At 39.9% G+C, this 23741-nt stretch overlaps 1 protein-coding gene across 1 annotated transcript in view; it reads left to right on the top strand.

The window, feature by feature from the left end:
- Positions 1-277: 277 nt before the first annotated feature.
- Positions 278-23741, top strand: part of NXPH2 (neurexophilin 2) — a 107560-nt gene continuing 84096 nt past the window's right edge. Inside the window, exon 1 of the mRNA XM_024122387.1 lies at positions 278-363. Coding sequence (XP_023978155.1) covers positions 313-363 — 51 coding nt within the window. The 5' untranslated portion in view covers positions 278-312. The remainder of the gene's footprint in view (positions 364-23741) is intronic.

The raw sequence follows: 23741 nt of genomic DNA, 5'->3' as shown, positions 1-23741 counted from the left end.
GACGCGGGAGCCCCGGGCGCCGCTGGAACCCCGCGCAGCACGCCGGAGCTCGAGCGGCCCCACACGCTCCTTTTCCGGCCCCCTCCAAGGAGGGGCGCGCGGGGCCCCAGAAGAATCTCCCGCCCGCCCTCCCCCACCCCTTTCCCAGCCCGCCCACCGGACCCGCGCGGCGTGGCGCGGCGCTGCGCTCGGATTCCGGGAGGGAAGCGCCGCGCGGAGTCCCTGGCGTCCTCAGTCCTGCCCCGCGAAGTGGAGATGCGCGAGAGGCAGGCGAGGGCGCGCAGCTCGTGAGACGCCGCGCCAGCCGGCACCATGCGCCTGCGGCCGCTGCCCCTCGTCGTGGTCCCCGGCTTGCTGCAGCTGGTGAGTGCCCGGCCCGCCGCGCGCCCCACGCCCCACGCGCCGGGGCCGCGTTTCGGCGGGAAAACCGCTCCGGCGGCCGACTCGGAAGAAGAGCCTGGGGCTGCTTGGGACATGGGGTCGGGGGCGCAGGCAGTGGAGGAAGTTTAGCGTTGCCTTAGAGGTTGAAGGGAAAGAATCAGGGAATGGGGATCAGAGGGGACCCTGAGGCGAGTGCGGTGCTTATGAAGGACTGGGACTGGAGGGCTGGGGTAAAGACGGCAGAAAGTGGCAGGGAAGAAGGTGCGAGAGAAGGAAGAGGTTTACTGAGGAGCGGTCGAGGAGGGGATAAGCGTAGACGGACGCGATGAGGATGGGCTGAAAGACCTGCCTCTAGCCCAGAGTTTGGGGGGCTTGGTGGTTATTTTGCCCGGATGCCCGCAAACACTTCTAAACCACGGCATCGTGCATCCTTGTTCTCAGGGCCGGTTGGTGGCTCCTTACTGGGGAAAAACTTAGGCAAAAGACCGATTTGGGAGGCAGATTGGATTTCTCTTCGTTTTCCGTCTGGCGCTGGGGACTAGGATGGGGTTTTATGCCGGCGGGGACGCAGGATGTAACTTTCAAATCCAACTCCACACAGGAGCCCCCTCCCCGTCGTCGCTAAGCATTTTGTTCCCGAAGACCTCTCCTGTCTGGTCTGGGCGGCTCAGGGGGCGCTGAAGAATATGAAGGGTATTAGAAGGTGGTTGCAGGGTCCGCCAGGGAGGCTCTAGGCGACTGTTTCAGTAGTGCCTCTCATCTCTCCTCGCTTTTCCCGCGTGGCGCCACCCTCTCCTCCTTCCGAAATATACCTGTATGCTGTATGGATTGCTAGTTAATTCTGTTTAAGGGAGATCCCAAGTAAGACCTTCAAGACGACAACTTTTAAAGTAAAATTATAGAGAGGGATTGCTTTGGCGCAGTCCGCCTCTGTGACGGATTTCTCCTGCTCTTTTGGCGCTTGTCTTAATACGGTGCTATCAAGAGGGCTTTCTCCAGAAGCCAAGGTTTCTTTGGTCTTCATATTTAAGACTTTACCCAGTTTAATCTGGCTGTTAAAACAAGGTTAAGGAACCCAAGCATGATGATCCTTCCTTTTTTCCTTCCTTCCTCCCTACCTTCCTTCTCTCTCTCTCTCTCTCTCTCTCTCCCTCTCTCTCCCTCTCTCTTATTTCCCTTTAGAGGGAAAGATCAAGTAAATTAAAGTTCCTCTATGGTACATATGATATTGTAGACGCAAAGATACTCTGTAAGTTTGAGGATGGAAGGAACTCTAAAATGTCTTAGTGAAGGGGAGAGAGCACGAAAGGGCCTGTCCATTTCTTTTCCACAGAGATTAGCTTCACCTGCACAGCGTTAAGAAATTCTTCAATGGCATCAAGAAGAAAATGCAGTGATGTTCCCAAATGTCCTTAAATGAGCCAGCACATACTGCCTGTATACAATATGGCATGTTAAAATAAATTTTACATCTAAGGCATTAAGCATGCCACATATATGTCATAATACTCTTCAGTATCCCTTGCTTTTTGAAATGTTTGATCTGGATTCCAATAAAAGGTGATTTAACAAAGCAACATTTGTATGGTGTGTGTAAGTAAAACTGTAAAAACCTGGGGAAATCAGGTTAGGTAGGATCTTCAGAATATCTTCATGGATCTCTTAGTTCATTCATTTAATTTTGCATTCAGTGATCATGAACTGTGTATCTGTTCCACTGTATTAGACTCTTAAAGATGAGGAGCTATATTGGGGGATGTGTTGGGAAAAGTTCTATCAGTTTACTGTATTGGGAATGTTAGATTTTTTTTTTTTCCACACCACCAGAGTCAATAGGGAATAAGAAATACATCTTGACAAGATTATATACCCTCCTTAAGAGCTAGATTCTAATATTACAGCGTGGCTTGATTTATCAGTTTTTAAGGAAGTGTATGTCAAATTCTAATCCATTTTTGGATTGTGCTTGGGTTGTAATGTTTTTTTCCTGGAGCACTTTATCATGGTAAGTGAGGTGGGGAGCTGCAGCTGTGTGATAAGCATACATTCCTTACACTGCCATCCTTTTGGACAATAAAAAGCTGTTTACATTCTCCACAATCTTAGAGCTGTTTCCAGCCTTATAACACAAGGGGGTTAGGATGTGAAAGGAAAACAGAGTGGCTGAGCAGGGTAGATCTAAATGAAAACACCCTCCAGTCCCACCATCCGCCCCACCCCAGTAGGTATTCAAAAAAAAAAAAGTTATAATTTGGCCCTTTGGATGGGTTATAGTTTTAGTTTACTTTTTCAGCTAATATTGAACTTCTTTGCTAAATCCCAATAGCAAGTGGATAAAATGCTTGAAAACTAATTTTTTCATTTTCTAGGAACCATGTGTACATAGCACATCTGCTCTTGTGGGGAGGGAGTGGAGACGAGGTTGGGTTATTGTTGGAACTGGATTTTACTTTTCCATTCCTACTGCCATCCTAAAATGCTAAATATTTTTAAATGAGTAGTGGATTCATTTGGGGATATTGAAATTTTAATTTTAAGAAAATTGCCTGATTCATATGAAAACAGTCAGAGAGAGTTTGGCCCAAATAAGTCATTATCATATAATACTGATACAATAACTAGAAGATTTTTACTTATTTGGGGGATATTTATAAGTTTTAAGAAAACAATAAGCTGAATTGATAAATATTGCAGGTAAACTATGAGGTATGTGCGTCTGTGATTTGTCCTTACCCAATTTTCCTGGCTTGTGTCTAGTGTTTTAACAGACAGGTTGCTATACCTAATTAATAAGATTACTAGGCATTTGCAGAATTAAGTATCAATCCTGAATATATTATTTTCTTTGAAATTCTTATTCAGCAACATATCTTTATAAAAATATTAATAGCACATTATTTCTTGTCTGCCATCTAATGAAGAGAAAATTAGCATTTGAAGTTAATATTATAATGAGTGTTATTTTGTGACATGATACAAGGTAAAGACTTTGCCAGTTGACAGCTTCTTACAGATTTGCATGATTATTTGTAACTCATAACAAGTGTAATTTTTGCCTCTAAGTAAAATGCAGATTGTAAAAAGATTAAATTTGAATTTAAATGGATGATAAGCTTGAGTTTAAGATAAAATTTAGTGGTGATTTTAAAAATTAGTTTGTTATACATTTCAACTTGTTTTTCTGTGATATAATGATGAGTTTATCAAGTAAAATATAAATTAAAAAAGCGAAGCAAGTTAGCAAATTTTTAGAATCCTATAAAATCAGAATACTTGTGATGCAAAGTGTTACAATTTTAAGTTCATCCTCATTATATAGTATCATCCCACATGAACTTATTGAGGATATTTTTGTTTATCTTAACAAATTATTGATTTTAATATTTATTTAGTGTCATAGTCATAACATATATTTATTCCCAGTTCTGTATTTTCAAGAAGTGATAACTCATGGCTGTCTTCCATTCAGAAATCACAATTTCCCTCATACAGTTTTGATCAATTAACATCAAAACAGTATTTCCCAGTGTAGGATCAATAGTCGTCTGTTGCCTAGATGACAATGCAGAGGAGAAGAAAATACCGCCATATCATGGTTATGACTTAGAGTTGGCTGGGCTTTGAAATTGACTCCTCATTAAAAGCGTCATTATCTTAGACATTTTTTAAAATGAGAGCTAGGATTAGACAATTAAGTCCTCTATTCCAGCCACTCACCTCCCAGTATAAATTGTGTTCCCTTGGCCGATTTTAAGATTAGGTTGCGTAGTTCAGTTTCAAATGCCTTCCACATAGGAAACTGACTCCTCTTGGGAACTTATTTTATAGCTCAATAGGTTTCCGAATGGAAAAGAAAAGCCTTGTTACTTTTTGTTCTGTAGTTTTTTTCTTAATTTTCTTTTTCTTATTGTTTCTGATTAGTGGTCAAAATGCTAAATAAGGCAGAAGGCTTTTTTGAAAAACTTTTAGAGGTTTTACATTCTCAGCTTAAAATGTGTAGCTCTTGCAAATCGAATAAATTAAGAAACGTTGATTTTTTTTACAACACACTGCCCACCTTTTATCTATTAAAGAGCTAATCAATACATTGTGAATGATTTCATTATTTAGTAGTAGCAATCAGAGATGAATATAAGTGTGTCACAGGTTTGTGATTTTGTAAAAGCTCCAGGACTGTCTCCTCCTGTTTACATATTCTGCTGTCTCTTTTACCTGAAGCTTTGCTGGGTAAGATTTGAAAAAAGAATTATAGCCACACGCTCAAATGCCTACAGTTAGGGCTGTGTCAGCATTTCTGTGAAGAATCTCATTTCTATCTTAGCCATAAGCATTATTGCCGGTTAGAAGTTGGCATTTAATATCTTGTTTTGGGAGTCAATTATTTTAAAGCTGCTTTAAAAAATTGGTCCAAATGATTTTGAGCACTCATCCATGTGAGTTTACTCTCTAGATATTCTTACAGTATGTGGAATGATGATTTAAGAAACTAATTTCTGTATCATTCTTGCACAGCGGTTATAATTTAAAATGTAGCATGTTTAAATTATTTTCAATAATCTCTTCCAAGTTAACCTATTTATTGAACCACTGTAAGATATTGTAACACTGTTTCATCACGAATAATTTTAATTGTGCCAAATTGAGATGCCTTAGTTGGTCTTTATTTACTAACAATTGTATGAGTCTTTATTTGCTAACAATCTATTTGAATTTTTTATTGCTTGTGATATGACCAATGGTATTGCTGACAACTCTGTTCTTTATTTCAAAATCTTGCTCAATAAAAATAGTATCTAAAGCAATTTACAGTATAGATTTTCATATTATAGAAAGAATTCTAAGATATGATTGATTGAAAACTTCCAATTTATGTTGTTTTTAGTTTATGAAGATCTAGATGAAAACCTTCATCTAGAAGGTTTGGTTCATTATACTGTAAGATCAGTATATAATAAGGAATTCTGTTTCTTTATTCCATTAAAAATGAATATTTCAGGGCTTCCCTGGTGGCGCAGTGGTTGGGAGTCCGCCTGCCGATGCAGGGGACGCGGGTTCGTGCGCCGGTCCGGGAATATCCCACATGTCGGCTGGGCCCGTGAGCCATGGCCGCGGAGCCTGCGCGTCCGGAACCTGTGCTCCGCAACGGGAGGGGCCACAACAGTGAGAGGCCTGCGTACTGAAAAAAAAAAAAAAAAAAAGAATATTTCATTATCTAAACCCAAAAGCTATAAGAAATATTTTTCCTAGCCAGATCATTCAAAAAGTTAAAATAGTTGTCTTTAAAATTGTCATTCTTGTAAATTTTGCTTTTCTTACATTTATGGACCCACAGTAAGAAAACTGGGAAGTTTTACAAATTTAAACTACAATGATAATAATGCTCTCTTAGATTTGCATATACCTACCTGTTTTCAAGTTTCTTTCACACAGTTTATCACATTCTGTTCTCCCAAAAAATCTACAAGAAAGACATGTTAAAAGTTTCCATTTGTGTACTGGAAAGAACAAAGCATTTGGAGTCAAAAGACGAGTTCTATCTCTAAATAAATTGCATATTCAACAAATATTTACTATTTTGTCCCTGACTTTACACTGAGACTGTAGCAGACATTGAGGACATAACAGTAAACAAAATGGAACTGCCATGAGAATATGAGTGTGTGTGTGTGTGTGTGTGTGTGTGTGCGTGTGTGTGTGTGTGTGTCTGTGCGCACGCGCGTGTCTGTCTGTCTTGGGCTGGTCATTTAACAACCTCAAAATCCCTCATCTGTACAATGACGTCATCAATGATAAAGAGAATGAAAAATGATTTCTAACATCTCTTTCCTTTTTTTAATGTACAGTAACAGTTACTGTATTTTTCTTTTTATGAATTATGTACATCTTTACTGTACAATTTAAAGTATGTCTTACCTACAAACATAATTGCTTTAAATATAGGTTTTACATGGAGTTTGTGCTGTTAACCATATCACAAATGGTACATATATTTAGAAATAGATTTAAAATACTACAAGACTGATTAATGTTATATCTTCTTATGGAAAAGGACAATTTAGTGAAACTAGGCAAAGGGAATTGACAAATACTTATTTAACACATATAATCAGCAAAATCAATAAAATTTAAATTAAAATGGTACAATAAGGGCTTTTCTCCCTCTATACCATTTTTAAATTGTAAACCACTAACATCTACTCATTTCTTTAATTTAAATAAAAAGTAAATTGGCTCTCAGTTAAATTCTAATCTAAAGATAAGCAGCATTACAGCTTAATACTGTACTTCAACCAGAACTAGCATGTGACTTTTTGTACGCCTCAGTAGAATCCAACCTATTTAAATCAGGAATACTATTAACTAACTCCAAAGGTCTTGGGAGTTCTGATGTAAATGGTATGAAATTTTAAAAAGAAAACCAAGAAAGAACTGGCATGTGAGACCTATCAAAGATGGAAGAAATTGTTAATGGTTTTAACATCAGGGGACAAGTCAACTGAAACAGACTAGTCCTGGGGTTCAGTCCAACTATGTTTTAAACAACATGAATGTCTTTAAAAACGAAACTTGACTTTGTGATAGTGACCGTTTGGGCCAAATAAAAGGATTCTCAGGTCATAACACACTTAAGTAAATCTCTTTATTCAAGATTATGCAAGATTGTGATTTTCAAGCATTGCCATATATATTGACGGTTTTAAAATCTCATCAGTTTTACCTTAAGTTATATGGCATGTATATTTATTCACTCAAAACTGTAACTTAGGAAATAGTTGAGATTACTTGAAGGGAGAGACCACATATGTAATTTATATGGCTGTTAAAAGTCCATGATCTGCATGATATTTTGAATGGATAATGTACACAGTAAGAGAATAGGGACTCAAAAGAACCATTTAACACTTTGTAGCAATGATAACAATCATTTTTATTCATACAGTTTTTGCATTTGGATAACCCAAACAGAAGACAGTTGGGTTCAGTATAAGAAATGTGGCTGCAGAAATGAAAAGGGAGGTGAAGTTTTCAAAAGTGTGTTTTCCACAGTCATGAATTCACCGGCTGCTTCCATGTTGATGACTCCCAAATTTGTACCTCAATTCCTACACTACTGCTCAGCCTCCAAGGCCATCTCTCCATAGCTCACTTTCTTTGCCTTGGATGTTTTACTGCCAGCTCACACTCAACATGTCCACAGCCACACACATCTTTCCTGAACAAGTAACCTTCCAACATTCATGGATTCAGATCTTGAAGTCACTACCTTGTCCCCCTTTTTAATGTCTGGTATCTTTGTGTTGGGACAAGATAGTATGCTTTCGTATAAAGCATTACATGGTTTATAAGAGCATTTCATGTGTGTGATCTCGTGGTTCATCTTCACATCAGCTCTGGAAGGTAAACAGAGCAATAGTTCTTGCATCCATTTTTTAAAATGAAGACACAAAGGCATGGAAGATTTCCAAGACGGACGGTATACAGACCACACCAAAGGCACAACTTGAATTGTCCACCCAGTCCATCGCCAAGGTCCTGGTTGCATCTGTTTGTAGCAGAAGGCTGTGAGATCCATCACAGACCCCCAGAGTGAAGGGCTTGAGGGACGTTTCCAGGAAATGTTCTGCTGTGCTCAGCAGCCATGCTGAGGCAGAAACCTTGACTCACTCATTCTAGGAAGGTTTTAAACAGATTTGCCATGAAGTCAAACAAGTTCAACAGAGTAAACAGATTTTTAGAGCCTGGCTCTTAATCGGGAGTCCTGTTTAGAATTTAGCCTCAGAGTTTAGTTTCCGGGTGCTCCAGCTTTTACAGCTTTAGGGCTAAGTGGATGGCCTAGGGATGTGGTTCCAGTTAGGATCAGCAGAGGGTTTGAGAGTTCCTATAATGCCTCAAGATCTCAACCTGTCCCGCTTCAGATGGAAAAGGTGAACAAAAAGAGAGAAGGGCTTTAACGACTATGAAGGGCTACTTAATCTTGGTTTTTTAATGGACAGGTGGGACTATGAGAAGGAGCCAGCGGGGTCGGGGGAGGCATCTAGTAGGTGCTGACACCTACTAGACTCGCAGAACTTGTGAGCTTTCGTAGAAGAATTTACTCTACCAGTAGCATTCTTGCTCTTGCCCTCTCTCCCTTTCTTACTTTTTATGAAAATATGTATTTGATTACAGAGGTGGTATAGCATAGTGAATGTTATTGGCTTTCCACCCAGATCCCTTTGGATCTCTTTTTTTTCTTTTTTTTTTGCGGTACGCAGGCCTCTCACTGCTGTCTCCTCTCCCGTTGCGGAGCGCAGGCTCCAGATGCGCAGGCTCAGCGGCCATGGCTCACGGGCCCAGCCGCTCCGCGGCATGTGGGATCCTCCCGGACCGGGGCACAAACCCGTGTCCCCTGCATCGGCAGGCGGAGTCTCAACCACTGCGCCGCCAGGGAAGCCCTAACATGTATTTTTAATGCAATAATATACTGTGGCCATTTTTATACAATGTACGACTTATATTTTTGAGAATTCTTAGTATTTCATGGCATTGATGTGCCGTAATATATTTAATCAGTCTCTTATTAACGAAAATTTTGATTGTCTTGAATTTTTTCAGTACATTTGTGAGTATATTTATAAAATGAATTCCTAGGGGGGTGGTGGTGGGATGAATTGGGCGATTGGGATTGACATGTATACACTGATGTGTATAAAGTGGATGACTAATAAGAAAATAAATAAACATTTTAAAAATAGAAAAAAATAATAATAAATAAATAAAATGAATTCCTAGAATTGAAAATACTTGTCCAAGGCCGGGAATGTACAATATGAATTTTGATAAATATAAATTTTCTCCTTAATGACTATACCAAAATACAGTACCACTCACAGTGGAGATGCATCCTATATCCCTATCTGGATAGTGTTTTTTTGTTTGTTTGTTTACTTTTTCAATCTATTAGAGGAAAACACCTCATTGTTTTTAAAATCTGTTATATATTACTTATTAAGAAGGTGAAGTTTGTTCTTATATTTAATAACCCTTTGCATTTATTTTGTGATTCTTTCCTTTTTAAATAATTTCCCATTTTTCAATTCTTTTTGTCTACAGCTTTTAAACTTTTACAGTTGTTTTTTTATATTGCTCTCGCACAATTGTTGTTTATTTTACTATTCCTGGATATTTTATACATTATGGGGTTGTTGTGGCTACCATTTCTAGGCCTGACATTTTTAAATTGATTTTTGCTGGAGTCTAAAGAAAGCTACTTATTTTAGTGTATTTATTGTATCAGTTCTATTCCTGAACTGTATTATTAGTTTTAATAATTTTTAATTTGATTCTCTTGAATTTTCTGTATAGACAATCATATTACCTGTAAATAATCGTATATTTGGCTCTTCCTATTGAACATTTATGCCTCTTAAATTAAAATTTAATCCCGTAGTGTACTGGGTAGAACCTTCAGAATATTATTGACTAACACTGTGAAAATGGATATTTTTTCATATTTCCAACTTCAGTGTAGACTTTACTAAATATGATGTTTGCTTTAGTTTCTAATAAATAACCTATCAAGTTAAGAATATACTTTTATATTTCCTATATATTAAAATAAAGTTATGTGGCTCACAGAGGTTTATTTCAGATACATATTTAGCATCCCTCAAAATGATCATAGATTTTTTAAATGTTAACTTATTTATGTTTGTTATTTATGAGCAGGCTTCCTAATATGCTTTTTAAACAAAGTTAAATTATCTATATTTTAATACACGATATATGTGTTTTATGTTGTTAGTATTTTATTTAGGACTGTGATGCCATATTCATAAGTAAAATATAGCAAAAGTGAAACATGTCAGGTTTCACATCAGGATTATTCTAGGATCATAATTAGAAAGACTTCTATGTTTTTCCCCTCAGTTGTGGGAGAAGTTAAAATAGTTGAGAATTGTTTTTCCCTTGGAAGTTTGTCATGTTCTCATCCATTTGAACCTTTTTGTTTTAGGAGAGGAGATCTTTTATAAACATTTCATTACCTTTATGGCTACTTATCCATCCAGGTTTTTTTTTTTTTCAATGCTTATATGAATCCCTTTTACTAATTTTTAAAGAAAATTATGCATTTTTATGTGTCTGCACATTTACTTAGAATAAAATTATAATACCGTTATCTTAATGTTTAAAAATTTACTCCATACCTGTGATTTATGCTGTATTTTTCCCCAAGTTTGTATTCGTTGTTTTGGAATAGTAGCTAAGGGACTGCCTTATTCTCTTTCTAAGTCTACCACTGTAAATAGAAGCTTTCTGGGGCAGATTCCATAGCTAATTGACTAAGTGTTCTAGGTTGAATGAAGCCTGGAGTTAAGGGGTGAGCATTCAGGACCTCAGCATTCAGGACCTCAGGACCTCTTTCCACTTTAGTGAAGGACATGCATCCTCCTGGTAGCTGCCCTGCGCCTGCTTGCACTCCCAGCTCCTCCCGTGCTAATTTTGGTGGTGGGAAGAGAGGATTCTGTCGGGGGGTAAACCCCTGTTCAGGTGCTGTTCTCTTTTGCCTTTGTTTGGTTACTGGCTGCTCAGCACACTTGGCTTCTCCATCATTCTGATTCACTGTTCTTTACATCTTCCAGAAATTCTCACATTTTGTGGACCCTTGGCATCCTTTCCTCTTTGTAGCACCACTAGGCACTCATTCTTGTTTTTGCATTCCTAGTTCATTTCATTGGAAATTTGGGAGAGAGGCAAGGTAAATACATTCACTCATCTTTCCTCATTGCAACTCAAAATTTTTTAGTCATTTTTGGCTCATCTTTCTTCATCCCCTACAGTATCCATTCAGTTACAAAATCCTGTGAAATTTCCTTCCAGATCCATCTGTAAACTGTCTCTTTCTCTCCACCTGCTGCCATTTCATCACTACAGCAGCCTCCTAGCTGGTCTATTTTATTCCAACATGAACCCTCTAAATGCATTCCACATGTCACAGATCATCTTTCTTAAATTCTCCTTTGATTTACTATGCCACTCCACTATTAAGGATGAGATTGTGATTCCCTTTTCCTTAATACATTGAGTCTAAGTTTCTCTTTCTGGTTTTCCAGCCTTAAATCTCCCATCCCATATTCATCGCATACTCTTAACTGCAGCCAGGTCTGTATCCTTATACTCCATGAATACTTCAGAGTAAAGGGAAAGCATAGGTTTTGATGTCAGACTGACTTGGATTCCAATACTTTTTCTGGCACCTTGGACAAGAGAACACATCTACTCAATTTCAGTGGGTTTTTTTTCCTGAAATAATGGTAATTACAGCTATTTCTTAGGGTTATGGTGATTATATACCAAAAAAGTGAAATGCCTAGTACCTAGCATTAGCTTAACAAAGGTCAGTTTTCCTTTCCACCTGCAACAGCTTAGGTTCTTTGTGTGTAAGCAATAGAAACTGACTTTGACAAACTTAGAGAAGAAATTCGTGAAAACAGGGTAGCTCACAGGAAAGGTTGGAGAATCAGGCATGTCTAGAGCAAAATCAAGGGTCTAGGTATCAGGAAAGTAATAATTGGCCAAGATGATGAATAAATGTCCATCTTTTTTTCTCAAGTTTTTCTTTCACTTCATTTAAGATGCCATGTTCTGGTTGAGAGAGCCTAGATGGCTTGGGTCATATGCCTTGGCTTGAGAAGGGTGGGACACTTTGATGAACAGTTCCATGCATCCTAGGGAATCAACACTATATGCTCCTGTTAGAGAACCTGTGATCAGAACTCCCACCACAGGAAGAGCTCAGAGAAAGAGACCCAAGCACCCACAGTGAAGACCCATTCCAGCTTTGTGTTAATCAACCAGATCTCCACTGGTCAATAGACATAGACCACAAGATCACCAGACATTTAAGTGAAATCTTCAGCAAAAAATAATAAGAAGGAGAAGGACAAAGAGAAACTAACAGAACCTACCCTGGAAGAAACAAATAATACAGGGGACAGATTTCAATTTTTAAAATTCCTAATTAGGATTCTCAGAGAGTCAAGAAGATATTGCATCCTAAAAATAAGGCCTTTTCACAGACTGCTATGAAGAAAGATCAACTGGGTAATAAGAAGGAGTTCTTGGAAGTGAAATATATAACAAAATTAAAACATCAGGGAGGGGCTTCCCTGGTGGCGCAGTGGTTGAGAATCTGCCTGCCAATGCAGGGGACACGGGTTCGAGCCCTGGTCTGGGAAGATCCCACATGCCGCGGAGCATCTAGGCCCGTGTGCCACAACTACTGAGCCTGCGCGTCTGGAGCCTGTGCTCCGCAACAAGAGAGGCCGCAACAGTGAGAGGCCTGCGCACCGCGATGAAGAGTGGCCCCCGCTTGCCACAACTAGAGAAAGCCCACACACAGAAACGAAGACCCAACACAGCCAAAAATAAATAAGTAAATAAATAAATTTTCTTTAAAAAAAAGATGATAAATTAAAAAAAAAAAAAACATCAGGGAGAAGGTTAGGAAGAATAGGAACAGAGATCATGCTGGTGAACTGTAAGGTGAAGTCAAGGGAACCTGCCATGACAGAGCCAAAAGACCAACATGGAAAATACGAGAACAGTGACGACACACAGAGGATAAATCCAGCGAGGAGCCCCAGAAACAGATAACAGGAGGCTATGAGGGGAAGGAACATAGTCAACAGGGTTGAATGGGCTGATAAAAAAAATAAAATCCTGGTGAAATTCCTGAACTCAAAGGAGAAAATAGAAAACCCTAAGAGCTTTCAGAGATTACTAACAAAATAAACATACACCTCATCAACCACACTGAATGTTAGAAGCAATGGAGCAATGCCTTCAAATTTCTGAATATTCTGAAAGAATATTGAACCAACAGCCAAATTATCAATCAAACATGAAGGGGAAAAGTAGGAGGAAGGGAAGGAAGAGAAAATAAACAATGACATTTGGAGCATGCAGGCGTCTCGGGGGAGTTACCACTCACTCCATATGGAAAAAATCCTCAAAGAAGTACATCAGCAAAGCAAGAAAGAATATAGCACAAGGGGATGATGTGGGGTAGCGTGGTATCTGAGTATGACTCAGAAGAAGCGAAGGAGGCTACAGAAGGGTCCATTAGCCTCTGACCCAGGGGAGATGTGGGTTCTGTTTCCTTCTGTGTGGTCCAGTCACACTGTGGCCCTACTGGGAATTTCATTTAAACCATTCAGTTTTATAAATGCTATTTATTAATTTGCTGTGTTTAAAATGGATTTGTACGCAAAGCAGGAATGATTTAAACATAGTTTAAGAATGGAATGTAACTATAATAAATGTTAATGAACTGAAATAATATAATAAAAATTGGAGGTAAAGGGAATACAAGAGGTGAAGCTAGGTGAGCATATCAGTTTCCTTGTTTATCATAGTAAGAACTTAAGCTGTCTAATGTTAATAAATTAAGAAGTAGACTTAATAATAATAATACAACCAACCAAAACCAAGAATTGGAGAAAGGGAGATAGGCACAGTCATCACCCTTCATAAAAAGAAGTCAATGATATTATTTAAACTGAAACAGAGTAGTAAAAAAATCAAAAAATTTTAAAAAATCTTCATGGTGAAAAAAAAAAAAAGAAATAGGCTTAAAGCCTTAAAATCTACCAAATAATAGAATTTAAAATAATACAAACAACGAAAATTCAGTATGTAAGTTTATTTACTCTGTGCTCTAATTTCTTCTATCATTTAAATAGATTAGAAAATGAATATTAACATCTGGAAAAGGCATTTTGACCTTAAAATGTGATTTTGTATTTGTGCCCTTCTTTTTCTGTAGTGCTTTTGACAAATATCATTCCTCAGTGAATTTCAAGATAAAGGAGGTCTTTTCAGTGGAAGGAGCTGTCCAGCAGTTGTAAAGACATGCTCAGGACATAGCCATAAGTACGCCTTCCCTAGGAGGTGATAGATACGTTTATGGTATAGATTGTGACTTGATGGTTTTTCACAGGTGTATACTTATCTCCAAACTCATCAACTTGTATACATTAAATATGTCTAGCTTTCCGTGTGTCAATCATTCCTCCAAAAAAGTCGTTTTATAAAAAAGAGGTAAGCAGAGGCCATCTGTTGGGTCATGCTTCAGGGAAGGGTTTCTCAGCCTCAGCACTACTGACATGTTGGGCCAGATAATTACTTGAGTGGGTGGAAGGGGTGGGAGAAAAGTGGCTGCCCTGTGCCCTGTAGGATGCTTAACAGCATCCCTGGCCTCTACCCACTTAGATGCCAGCAGCACACTCTCCCAATTGTGACAACCCAAAATATCTCCAGACATTGATAAATGTCCCCTGAGAAGCAAACACACCCCAACTGAGAACCACCAATGAAGGGAATTCCTGGCTGTGAGACGCTAAACCAGGTGAGCTCTTTGGCCTCTCCCAATTAAATATTTTGTCTTTGAACTGTTGGGAAGGGGTCAGCATTTTGCAAAGACCTAGTTTATTTCTCAACACTTCTTTCCATCTCAGGCAAGTTTCCTTCAGTTCAGTTTTTGAGTGCCAAGTCCATCAGGCACTGTGCCCAGTGCACATATCTCTGACAAATTTTCCTTTTTGAGGGAAATGATTGATGAGTGATCCTGCTGATATTCCTCTCCTGGATAAGAGTTCCCTCCAAGAAAAGTTCACACATTTCATCTTGCCTCAGGTACACATCTTACCAGTTGTTAGGGCTGGCTCCAAGAGTTTTAGGAAAGCTTTCGAATTTCCATATTTTACAATGCAGTAATGAGGAAGCGTTACTTTGTAAGGAAGATAGCAAATACAACTGAAAATGATAACCATAAATAATAGTTGGTTAATAAAAACGTGAACTAAATCACCCTCGATGTGCCTAATTGTTATAATTAAAATATAGTGGGATTACATTCTTCAAAGAATTTATCACAAACCCGGATTACACTATGGATATCAAAACAGGACAGTAACACTTTTGAGTGGAAGATTTGATCTAGTTTTTGAGATTTTTAAAATGCAGCTTAAAACTATTCAGTTCAACTCTTGGGGGCTAGAATGCATTTCTTTTTGTTGAAAATTGGGGATTTTCAAGTTTACAAATGTAAACTGTGAGTTACTCTATTTTTTATAAATGGTATATGAATCACTTTCTCCTACATCAGAATGCATTTTTAATTAAGTTTCTCCTTTAAGGCAATTCTCATTTTTTAAGAAATTGTATCTATGAAGGTACTATAAGACTTGCCTCTTCTTCCCCAGAGATAAACATGGTAATAAAAAAGTAAAAAGAATCCCAGCTGGTGTTAAAATTTGAAATAGAGTATATTTTCATGAAATTAAAGCTATACATAAATAATGACCTTACTTATTGGGATAAAATCTGAGAACTCCAGTGAACTGCAGCTGGGCTGCCACTCCAGGGATGTATAAAGGGATATATCCCTTTATGTCAAGGGGGGTGGGCCTTTGTATAGGCTCCTGTAGCTTTCCGAGTGAGTGTGTTACAGACACGCCAGGCAGGTCAGGGCTCCTGCATTCCAACCCATGCCTTTAACACATACACACATACATGCACACAGATGACATTCTCCTACTGAACCTTTCCCACTACATCAAAAGTGGTATCTTTTCACTTGCAAGAGGATGTGTTGTCTCTACCGTGAAAGTTACAGACCTGTATAATGCTTCTGTCAGTCTGTACAAATGCCTAAATAAGCCGTTACTTACTGATATACTCTTAGCTTCCGTCAAAGATTAATGTAGGATGTGGCTGTAGGAAAACACTTTTTTGGTTAACACATATTCACATTTTCATTCATTGCTTTATTCGACAGTTGAAGTGTCTACTGTAGGCATGGCACTATGCTAAGCCTTTCCTTAGAATATATTCCTAAGGACAAAAACCTGTTTTCCTGATAAATCAAGTATCCTTATTTAAAGAATGAGAGTTTTAACTCAGTTTGGTTCCTTTTTCACTTTTCCTACCAGGAAGAGCAGAGGTAATTTATAGCTCATTGCAACAAATACCTTTATTAAGCCCATTTTCTTTTTTTTTTAAATAAATTTATGTTTATTTATTTTTGGCTGTTGTTGGGTCTTTGTTGCTGTGTGTGGGCTTTCTCTAGCTGCAGAGAGCAGGGGCTACTCTTCGTTGCAGTGCATGGGCTACTCATTGCGGTGGCTTTTGCTGCGGAGCACGGGCCCTAGAGCACAGCCTCAGTAGTTGTGGCTCATGGGCTTTAGTAGTTGTGGCACACGGGCTCAGTAGTTGTGGCTTGCGGGTCCTAGAGTGCAGGCTCAGTAGTTGAGGCACACGGGCTTAGTTACTCCGCGGCATGTGGGATCTTCCCAGACTAGGGCTCGAACCCGTGTCCCCTGCATTGGCAGGTGGATTCTTAACCACTGCGCCACCAGGGAAGTCCAAGCCCAGTTTTCTTGATGCTTTCTCTCCTATTATATAGTTCTTGACCTTGTACAAATGGTCCTGTTTTATATGGCTTATATCATGCACCTTGGAAATGCTCTTTGAAAGTATTTGGGCCAAAATTTTCTTTGCCAGCTGTTCCACCATTGCTGTCCTAATGTGCCCAAAATCTGATGTAGTCACTTCATTCCTGTGGGTGTGAATTTCCTCTAAAATTCTCCTTCTGAAAATGGAGGTGGTTGGAGTCGGTGATGCCCAAACGCTAGTTCATGGGCCGGCTGCAGTGAGAGAGTGTTTTCAGAGTCTCCAGGCATGTTACATCAGTGTCTCCAGGCTGGGGCCCAGGCACCAGGTGATGCTGGGGCCCAGCCAGATTTGGGAACCCCTAGAGCAGATGGTCTTTTAGATGTCCCTTGGCTTTATGAATTTATAATGCTGCTGGAACCTTGGCCCTTGGTTGGTGGAATATAAGCCAGCCCCAAGGAAAAGAGCTGCAGTTATACAGATTACACTGCCAGTGACACAGGAGGAAGAATGCCTCAGGTCCCCAGGGGTCACCTAGCTTTTCAGATCTCCCCTCCAAAGATACCTTTGTGTTAAGTGTGTCCCTCTGGGCTCCTGCACACTGTGCATACCTCCACTGTAGTATTTATCTCATGGCACTGTATCTGCAGGTGCTCTCTTTGCATTCCACTTAACCCAAGTGAAATCTGTGAACACAGAATGTGGATGTCAGTCTGTGTAACACCACAGCCAGTCACATAGTAGGCGTCCAGTAAGTGCTCAAATGAATGAATGAATGAGTGAACCATTGAGAGAAATCACTCAGTATCCTTCCTGATAGGCTGTGTTTCCAAGTCAATGGAAAACTACCTGTGACCGATTACAGAGAAGTTTGGCTGGCAAATTAAATCCAAGCCCTAAATCTGCTAGTTGCTGAACTCCTTCAAAGTGTTCTTGAAGCCCTTTTGTTCTGAAGCTCTGGATTTACATGCGAAGAGGCCCTTAACTTTTCTTATTCTTAGCAGTATCATAAGGCTCCTTTGGGACAAAACTTCTACACCTAGGTTAAAGTGCCAAGCTAAAATAGACTGTTATTTGTTCTGTCTGATTCTCTTAAGACTATGTCTGTTTTTTTATATTCGAACAAAGAAAGGATATTCTCAGTAGCCAAGGAACTGGTTTGTTCCATTTTTTACCCTTTTAGAAGTAAATACAGGTAAGCCACAAAAGATGTTTATCCACAAATATCCACTTTGTAATGCTTTACAATCTCTTCCTATCATTATTGACTCGTGTTTTTAGTACAATATGCCATGCTCTTGTCCTTTTTAATATCAATATTTATATAATTAGAGAAGAAATAATATAGGAAAAAATTATTTCTAAAGTTTATAGTCAATCATAAGGTGGAAAAATACCTTGAAAATAAGGATTTAGACATTCAGCAATTTTAAATTTATGATCAAGATTTCTGATCTGGTTTTTAATTGTGATATTTTAGTGCTTTTCTACATTAAGCTCCTTATTTCATTTATATATTTTTTTGTGAGGTAATAGATTTAATTTGCTGACATTTATATACTAAGGGCTTTTTCTTAGTATAGATTAACTTACTCTCTTTTCAAATTGCAATCACTATGAATCAGATTTTTATTTAACATTAATTAAGGTGATCATTTCATGATTTAGATTATTTTAAAAATTTCAAAGACCAGCTATGGTTTTAACAGTCATCACTTTCCCTACCAATAAGCACTGTAAGTTTGTTGTAACAATGAGATATGCCGCAGCTCTCCCACCTTCTATACAAGTAGATGAAACGTTACATAATGGTGCAGGTAGGTAAGGACAGTCTGACCTGAGGCACCAGGCATGACTCTGTAGGGAATGGCCCCTCTTCTCATTATACTAAACTAGCATATTTCCAGCAGATAAGGGAGAGATCTACTTTCAGTTGAAGAGCGCTATCTGGTTTAAGCAGGACACAGCCCACAAGCTCCCATGTGATAAAGGCATCCTCTGTTTATCCACAGCAACCCCATAGAGGCTGTCAGGGAAGGAATTTTTCATCCAGGAAAAGCTTTTCTTCTGGGTTCTGAACAACAAAAATATCAGGGTATAATGAACCCTTCTCGTGTGCCGCACAACGTTTGAGTTGGTAGACCAAAACTGACACAGTGAAGGCACGTGACCGAGTAATTAAGCGCATTCCTTCTATAATATTTGGTTTTGATTTGTTTGTCTTTGGATTTATATTGGGGAGATGTAGAGGCAAAGCATCTGTATCCAAGTTGTTACTAAATGAAATGCCTACAATGGAAGAACAGTCTTTTATGAGTGCCTGCAGTGAGCAAAAGCTGTCAGCTTTGAATGTTATTAATGAGAGATTTGAAGTTTGTAATAAGAATTCTGGGATGTTCAAGGCTTCTGGGTAAACTGCTAAGCCTGGGGAGAGACGTGCCAGTATTGGCATGAAATCTGGTTCCTTTGGTGATGTAACAACTGTCATAGCTCGTGGACTTCTATTATGTCAAGTTGACCTTGTTGACGATATAACAGAGTGTAGTTCAAGGCTCTCATCTCCAGATATGTCAGGGGTAGGCTAGAGGGTGTGCTATGAAAGAAGCAGAAGTCGTGCTTTTTGTTCTCACATCTGCTCCCTTCTCTCCTCTCACATATACTCAGCTGTGAATCTGCTTAATATGCTTTCCAACAGAAGCGCCTGCTAAGCTCTTTCTCTGGGGACCCATGTTGTCCTGGCTACTTCCAGGTTCTGTATATACCATCCTTCTCTAATCCAGGAAAGAATCTCTCTCAAATTTCAGTTGTACCTGACCCTTATGCTACTCTGGATTTTAAGAAGCCCAAACCTTTGCCACCGTAGACTCTCTGAAATGTGATGACCTTTTGTATATTTAGCACTACTCCCATGACATCCCCTTCGAACACCTACAAGCACTTTTAAATGGTTTGCTTCAGACGCCTGGCTTTTACTTTTCTAAATTTCAGAGCTGCTAGGTTTCTCTTTAGCTGAATCTGCCAACCTTCTTTTTTATCTTCAGATGATACATACATTTAAATGCACACGATAAAACGTATTTTGCTTCAGATATGTACTTCAGTCAGAATCTTTGAGAGTTAAATATTCTCATAGCTGCAAGCGGCCGGAAAACTACTTTCCCAACTTTATTTTAGTGAACTTTGTGGGTGGGAAGATGTACTCGGGTACTGATGCCCCATCCAGGATCCTCGTTTCTCAGCTTCAAATGGCACAGGAAACCCCCTTCAGATTTCCAACATACTCTCAGAATAGCACTCATTTCTGTTGCCACAGAACATGCTTCAGCTTCTTGCTAAAACCAACAGGAGGCACAGCAGATGTATTAGTAAATCACAGAAATTTCAAAACTACAAAGAAATACAGCCACATCACATTGAAAAGCTCTGATGCATAGGTGTGACTGGGAGTGGGCTGCGGCCCCTGACTGTTGGGGACCTGGCCAAGAAGCTGGGTGTCAAGGTTGCCCCATTGCTAGAGCAATTGACAGCCATAGGTGAGTGGTAAGGTCAGGTATTACAGATCAAAGAGAGTGTTTGGCATAGGGGTTAGCCCTGGGCAGCCAGAGAACATTTTAGAGACTGCTCTGGTGAAATAATTAGCTGAGGTTCGGCAGAGCCCAGGCAGAAAAGACTGGAACGGCCTGGATAAGGTCAAATGGAGGGGAGGGTTGAGGCATATGGCAGCAGTAGGTCAGGCACAAGGACAAAAGCTTTGGACCTTTATGGATCTCTGAGCTTCAGGTAAAGCTAGCTCCAGCACCCTGAAATCCCTTTAGGATAGTAGACATTTACCTGGTCATAGTATTAGTCAGTTGGAGGCTTGTAGGTGCAGAGCCTGGTTTAGTCAGGTGGCCACTCTTGCTCCGAATATTCACTCGGCAAAGGGAGATCAGGCCTTTGTCCAGAGCATGGTTTATGTAAACTGAAATTATTCCTCTCCCACCAGCATTTGGCTTCAGAAAGAAGGTCCACGTCTGGTCTGACTGAGAACTCTGCCAGGCTGTCCACTCAGCCTATGAGTCTGGAATGTTAATCTAAGAAAGTGGCTCTCAACTTTGAGTATGCAGCCACCTGGGAAGATTGCTAAAGATGTACATTCTTGGGCTGGTGCTCAGGAGATAGATACCAGGTGTTGAAGTTTGGGCCCAGGAGGCTGAATTTTAAGCAGCATCTTGCAGGGTTTCCAAGGCAGATTTTGGAGGCAATTTGAGAAACGCTAGCCTAAAGGGAGCTGGTTCTACTCTGTTTTAGAAAATATTCCTCTACGGACATTATGGCTTTTTTTTTTTTTTTTGGCTGTGCCTCATGTGAGATCCTAGTTCCCCGACCAGGGATCAAACCCGCACCCTGTGCAGTGGAAGCACTGGAAGAGCAGAGTCTTAACCACTGGACCCTCAGGGAAGTCCCGACATTATGGCTTTTGATGACAGACCATTAGCTAAGGATCTTGACAGCAATTCTCCTCCAAAGCAGGGACCCTTTATGCGGCAAATGAGATGTGGTTCCCCATACTCTACATGTAACTTCTCAGGATGTCACTGTTGGTAAGCATGTTTCTAACAGACAGCTCTTTCTGTTTCAGAGGGTCAGGCTGAGTGATCTTAAAACTTAAACAGATACTGAGTATGGGGACAGACTCAGAACATGCAACAAGGAAAAGAGAATGGTTTGCAGATGAATTTATTATTGCCCCCTAGTGGCTGGGGAGCAGGTAGCCCACTTACTTTACTGCTGTGTCACTAAGATATATAGGTATTTGTTCAATGTAGGGTTGGGTTTCTTAATTTTCCCAGTTGTCTTTGAGAATGAACAAATTGTAGGTGAGTTTTTTTTGTTTTTTCTTGTTTTTTTTTTTGTGGTATGCGGGCCTCTCACTGTTGTGGCCTCTCCCGTTGCGGAGCACAGGCTCCGGACGCGCAGGCTCAGAGGCCATGGCTCACGGGCCCAGCCGCTCCGCAGCACGTGGGATCCTCCCAGACCGGGAAGCGAACCCGGTTCTCCTGCATCGGCAGGCGGACGCGCAACCACTGCGCCACCAGGGAAGCCCTGTAGGTGAGTTTTAACTTTTTAAATTGGGAAAAAAAGTTTTAGGTTATGAACAGGAAGCCTTTTTCAGAATGATTGTTAATTTAAACACTTTATAGAAGAATAGTGGCAGAGGAATCTATAACAGACACTATTGGCTGGCTGCCACAATCATCATCTACAACCTCTTTGTTCTTTGTAAAATTCTAACACAAGGTAGCTTATAAGACCTAGGTATGGCCAATGGCATATGAGTAGCAATTTACTGAGTGCTACTGCCAGGAAATCTTTTCCTTTTTTGATTAGAATAAGGATAAATTTGGCTGGAATGCCTTTTGCCCTTTGGCACTTTGCCCCTTTCCCACCTTCCTCCTGGATTATAGAATTGTAGCTAGGGGATGCAGCAGCCATTCTGTGAACATGAGGCAGCAAGCATGGGCTGAGGGCTACATCTTGAGAATGGCAGAGAAGAATGATGACAAAGCCTATGTCTCTTATGGCTTTGTGAGCATCTGTGCCAGCCCTAGTCTGCCTGTCTCATGACTTCTTGTTTTTTGAGTTTCTGCCTATTTAAGCCACTGTGGTAATTAAGTTTTTGTTAGTTGAAACCACATGCTGTCCTAACAGACACAGGGTACTAAAATATTTTGTGAATGCATGACCTCAATAAAAAATAACCATTAACAAAGATAGCTATGAACCATTATGAATGGGATGTGTTTGTTTTAAAAAGGAAGAAATAAAATCCTTAAAACCCACACACCAGAGTCTTATGGGGTTCAGAAGGAGTTACAAGGAGTTTCAAATGACAGTTTTCCTCCCCCAGCATATATATTGCTTTCTAAATTGCTTTATAACTCAAGGTGGGGGGCACAAAATGTCTCAGGAACCGAGATGGTGACTTCTGTATCTCCTAAGGTAGCCAAAGGAAACACTTCTGTGACATAAATGTATTGTGATTGGACCAGCTCTCATCCTCTCAGAATGGGAGACCAAGAACAAAATGTCCTGGAACCGTTTTTGAGTGAACTTTTGGCTGGTGTTCTTGGTGAGGTACAAAGCAAAGTCTGATGACTTCAGGATTCTCCAGACATGGTACACCATCAGGGAAATAGATCTCTAAGGCCACAGTCTCTAATTATGAGTCTTTCAATTTTGAGAACTGGAATTTGCAAATGCAAGCATGTGACTTAACAAATGTAGGACGTTTGATAGTGAGGCAGGGCGTGTTTCAGCCAGAAGACTTATGTGGGAGTTTGCAGGGCCTGATAGGTGAAGACATGAGTCAGGCACAGAAATAGTATCGTGTAGGGCACTCTGGCTTGGGGGCAGGAAATCAAACTTGAACACTGAACTCTTCTCATTGACCAGCTGTGTGACTCTGAGCAAGTCACAATATCACTGAACCGAAATGTTCTTTTGTAAATATTATATGAGCTTTAAAGTTGTACCCAGACCTGAAATTCTATGATTCTACAGTTATTTCACAAAGATAGAGGAATGCGTCCTTTGAGTCAGAGCACATTTCAAGCAGAGGTCTCCTAGGTCCCTGGATAGCTCCTTGGTAATAATATTTAACAATGTTATACATAGAACCCAGGTGATAATATTTAAAATCAGTGACCAGATTTTTCAAAAGAGGTACAATCTTATTCAATTATGATTTTTCATTTTTCTGGACTTCTCTGTTTTATAAAGGGTTTTGGCCTCTTTTATAAGCGTTAGTCTGTGGATTTAGGAAATAGAAATTTTCCTAAAAACTTGAGTCTAGGGGCTTCCCTGGTGGCGCAGTGGTTGAGAGTCCGCCTGCCGATGCAGGGGAACCGGGTTCGCGCCCCGGTCTGGGAGGATCCCACATGCCG

This window comes from Physeter macrocephalus, chromosome 2, assembly GCF_002837175.3.
Source record: "Physeter macrocephalus isolate SW-GA chromosome 2, ASM283717v5, whole genome shotgun sequence".
Lineage (NCBI taxonomy): Eukaryota > Metazoa > Chordata > Mammalia > Artiodactyla > Physeteridae > Physeter > Physeter macrocephalus.
Note: the sequence above shows the minus strand (reverse complement) of the source record. Positions and strands in the feature narration are given on the sequence as shown.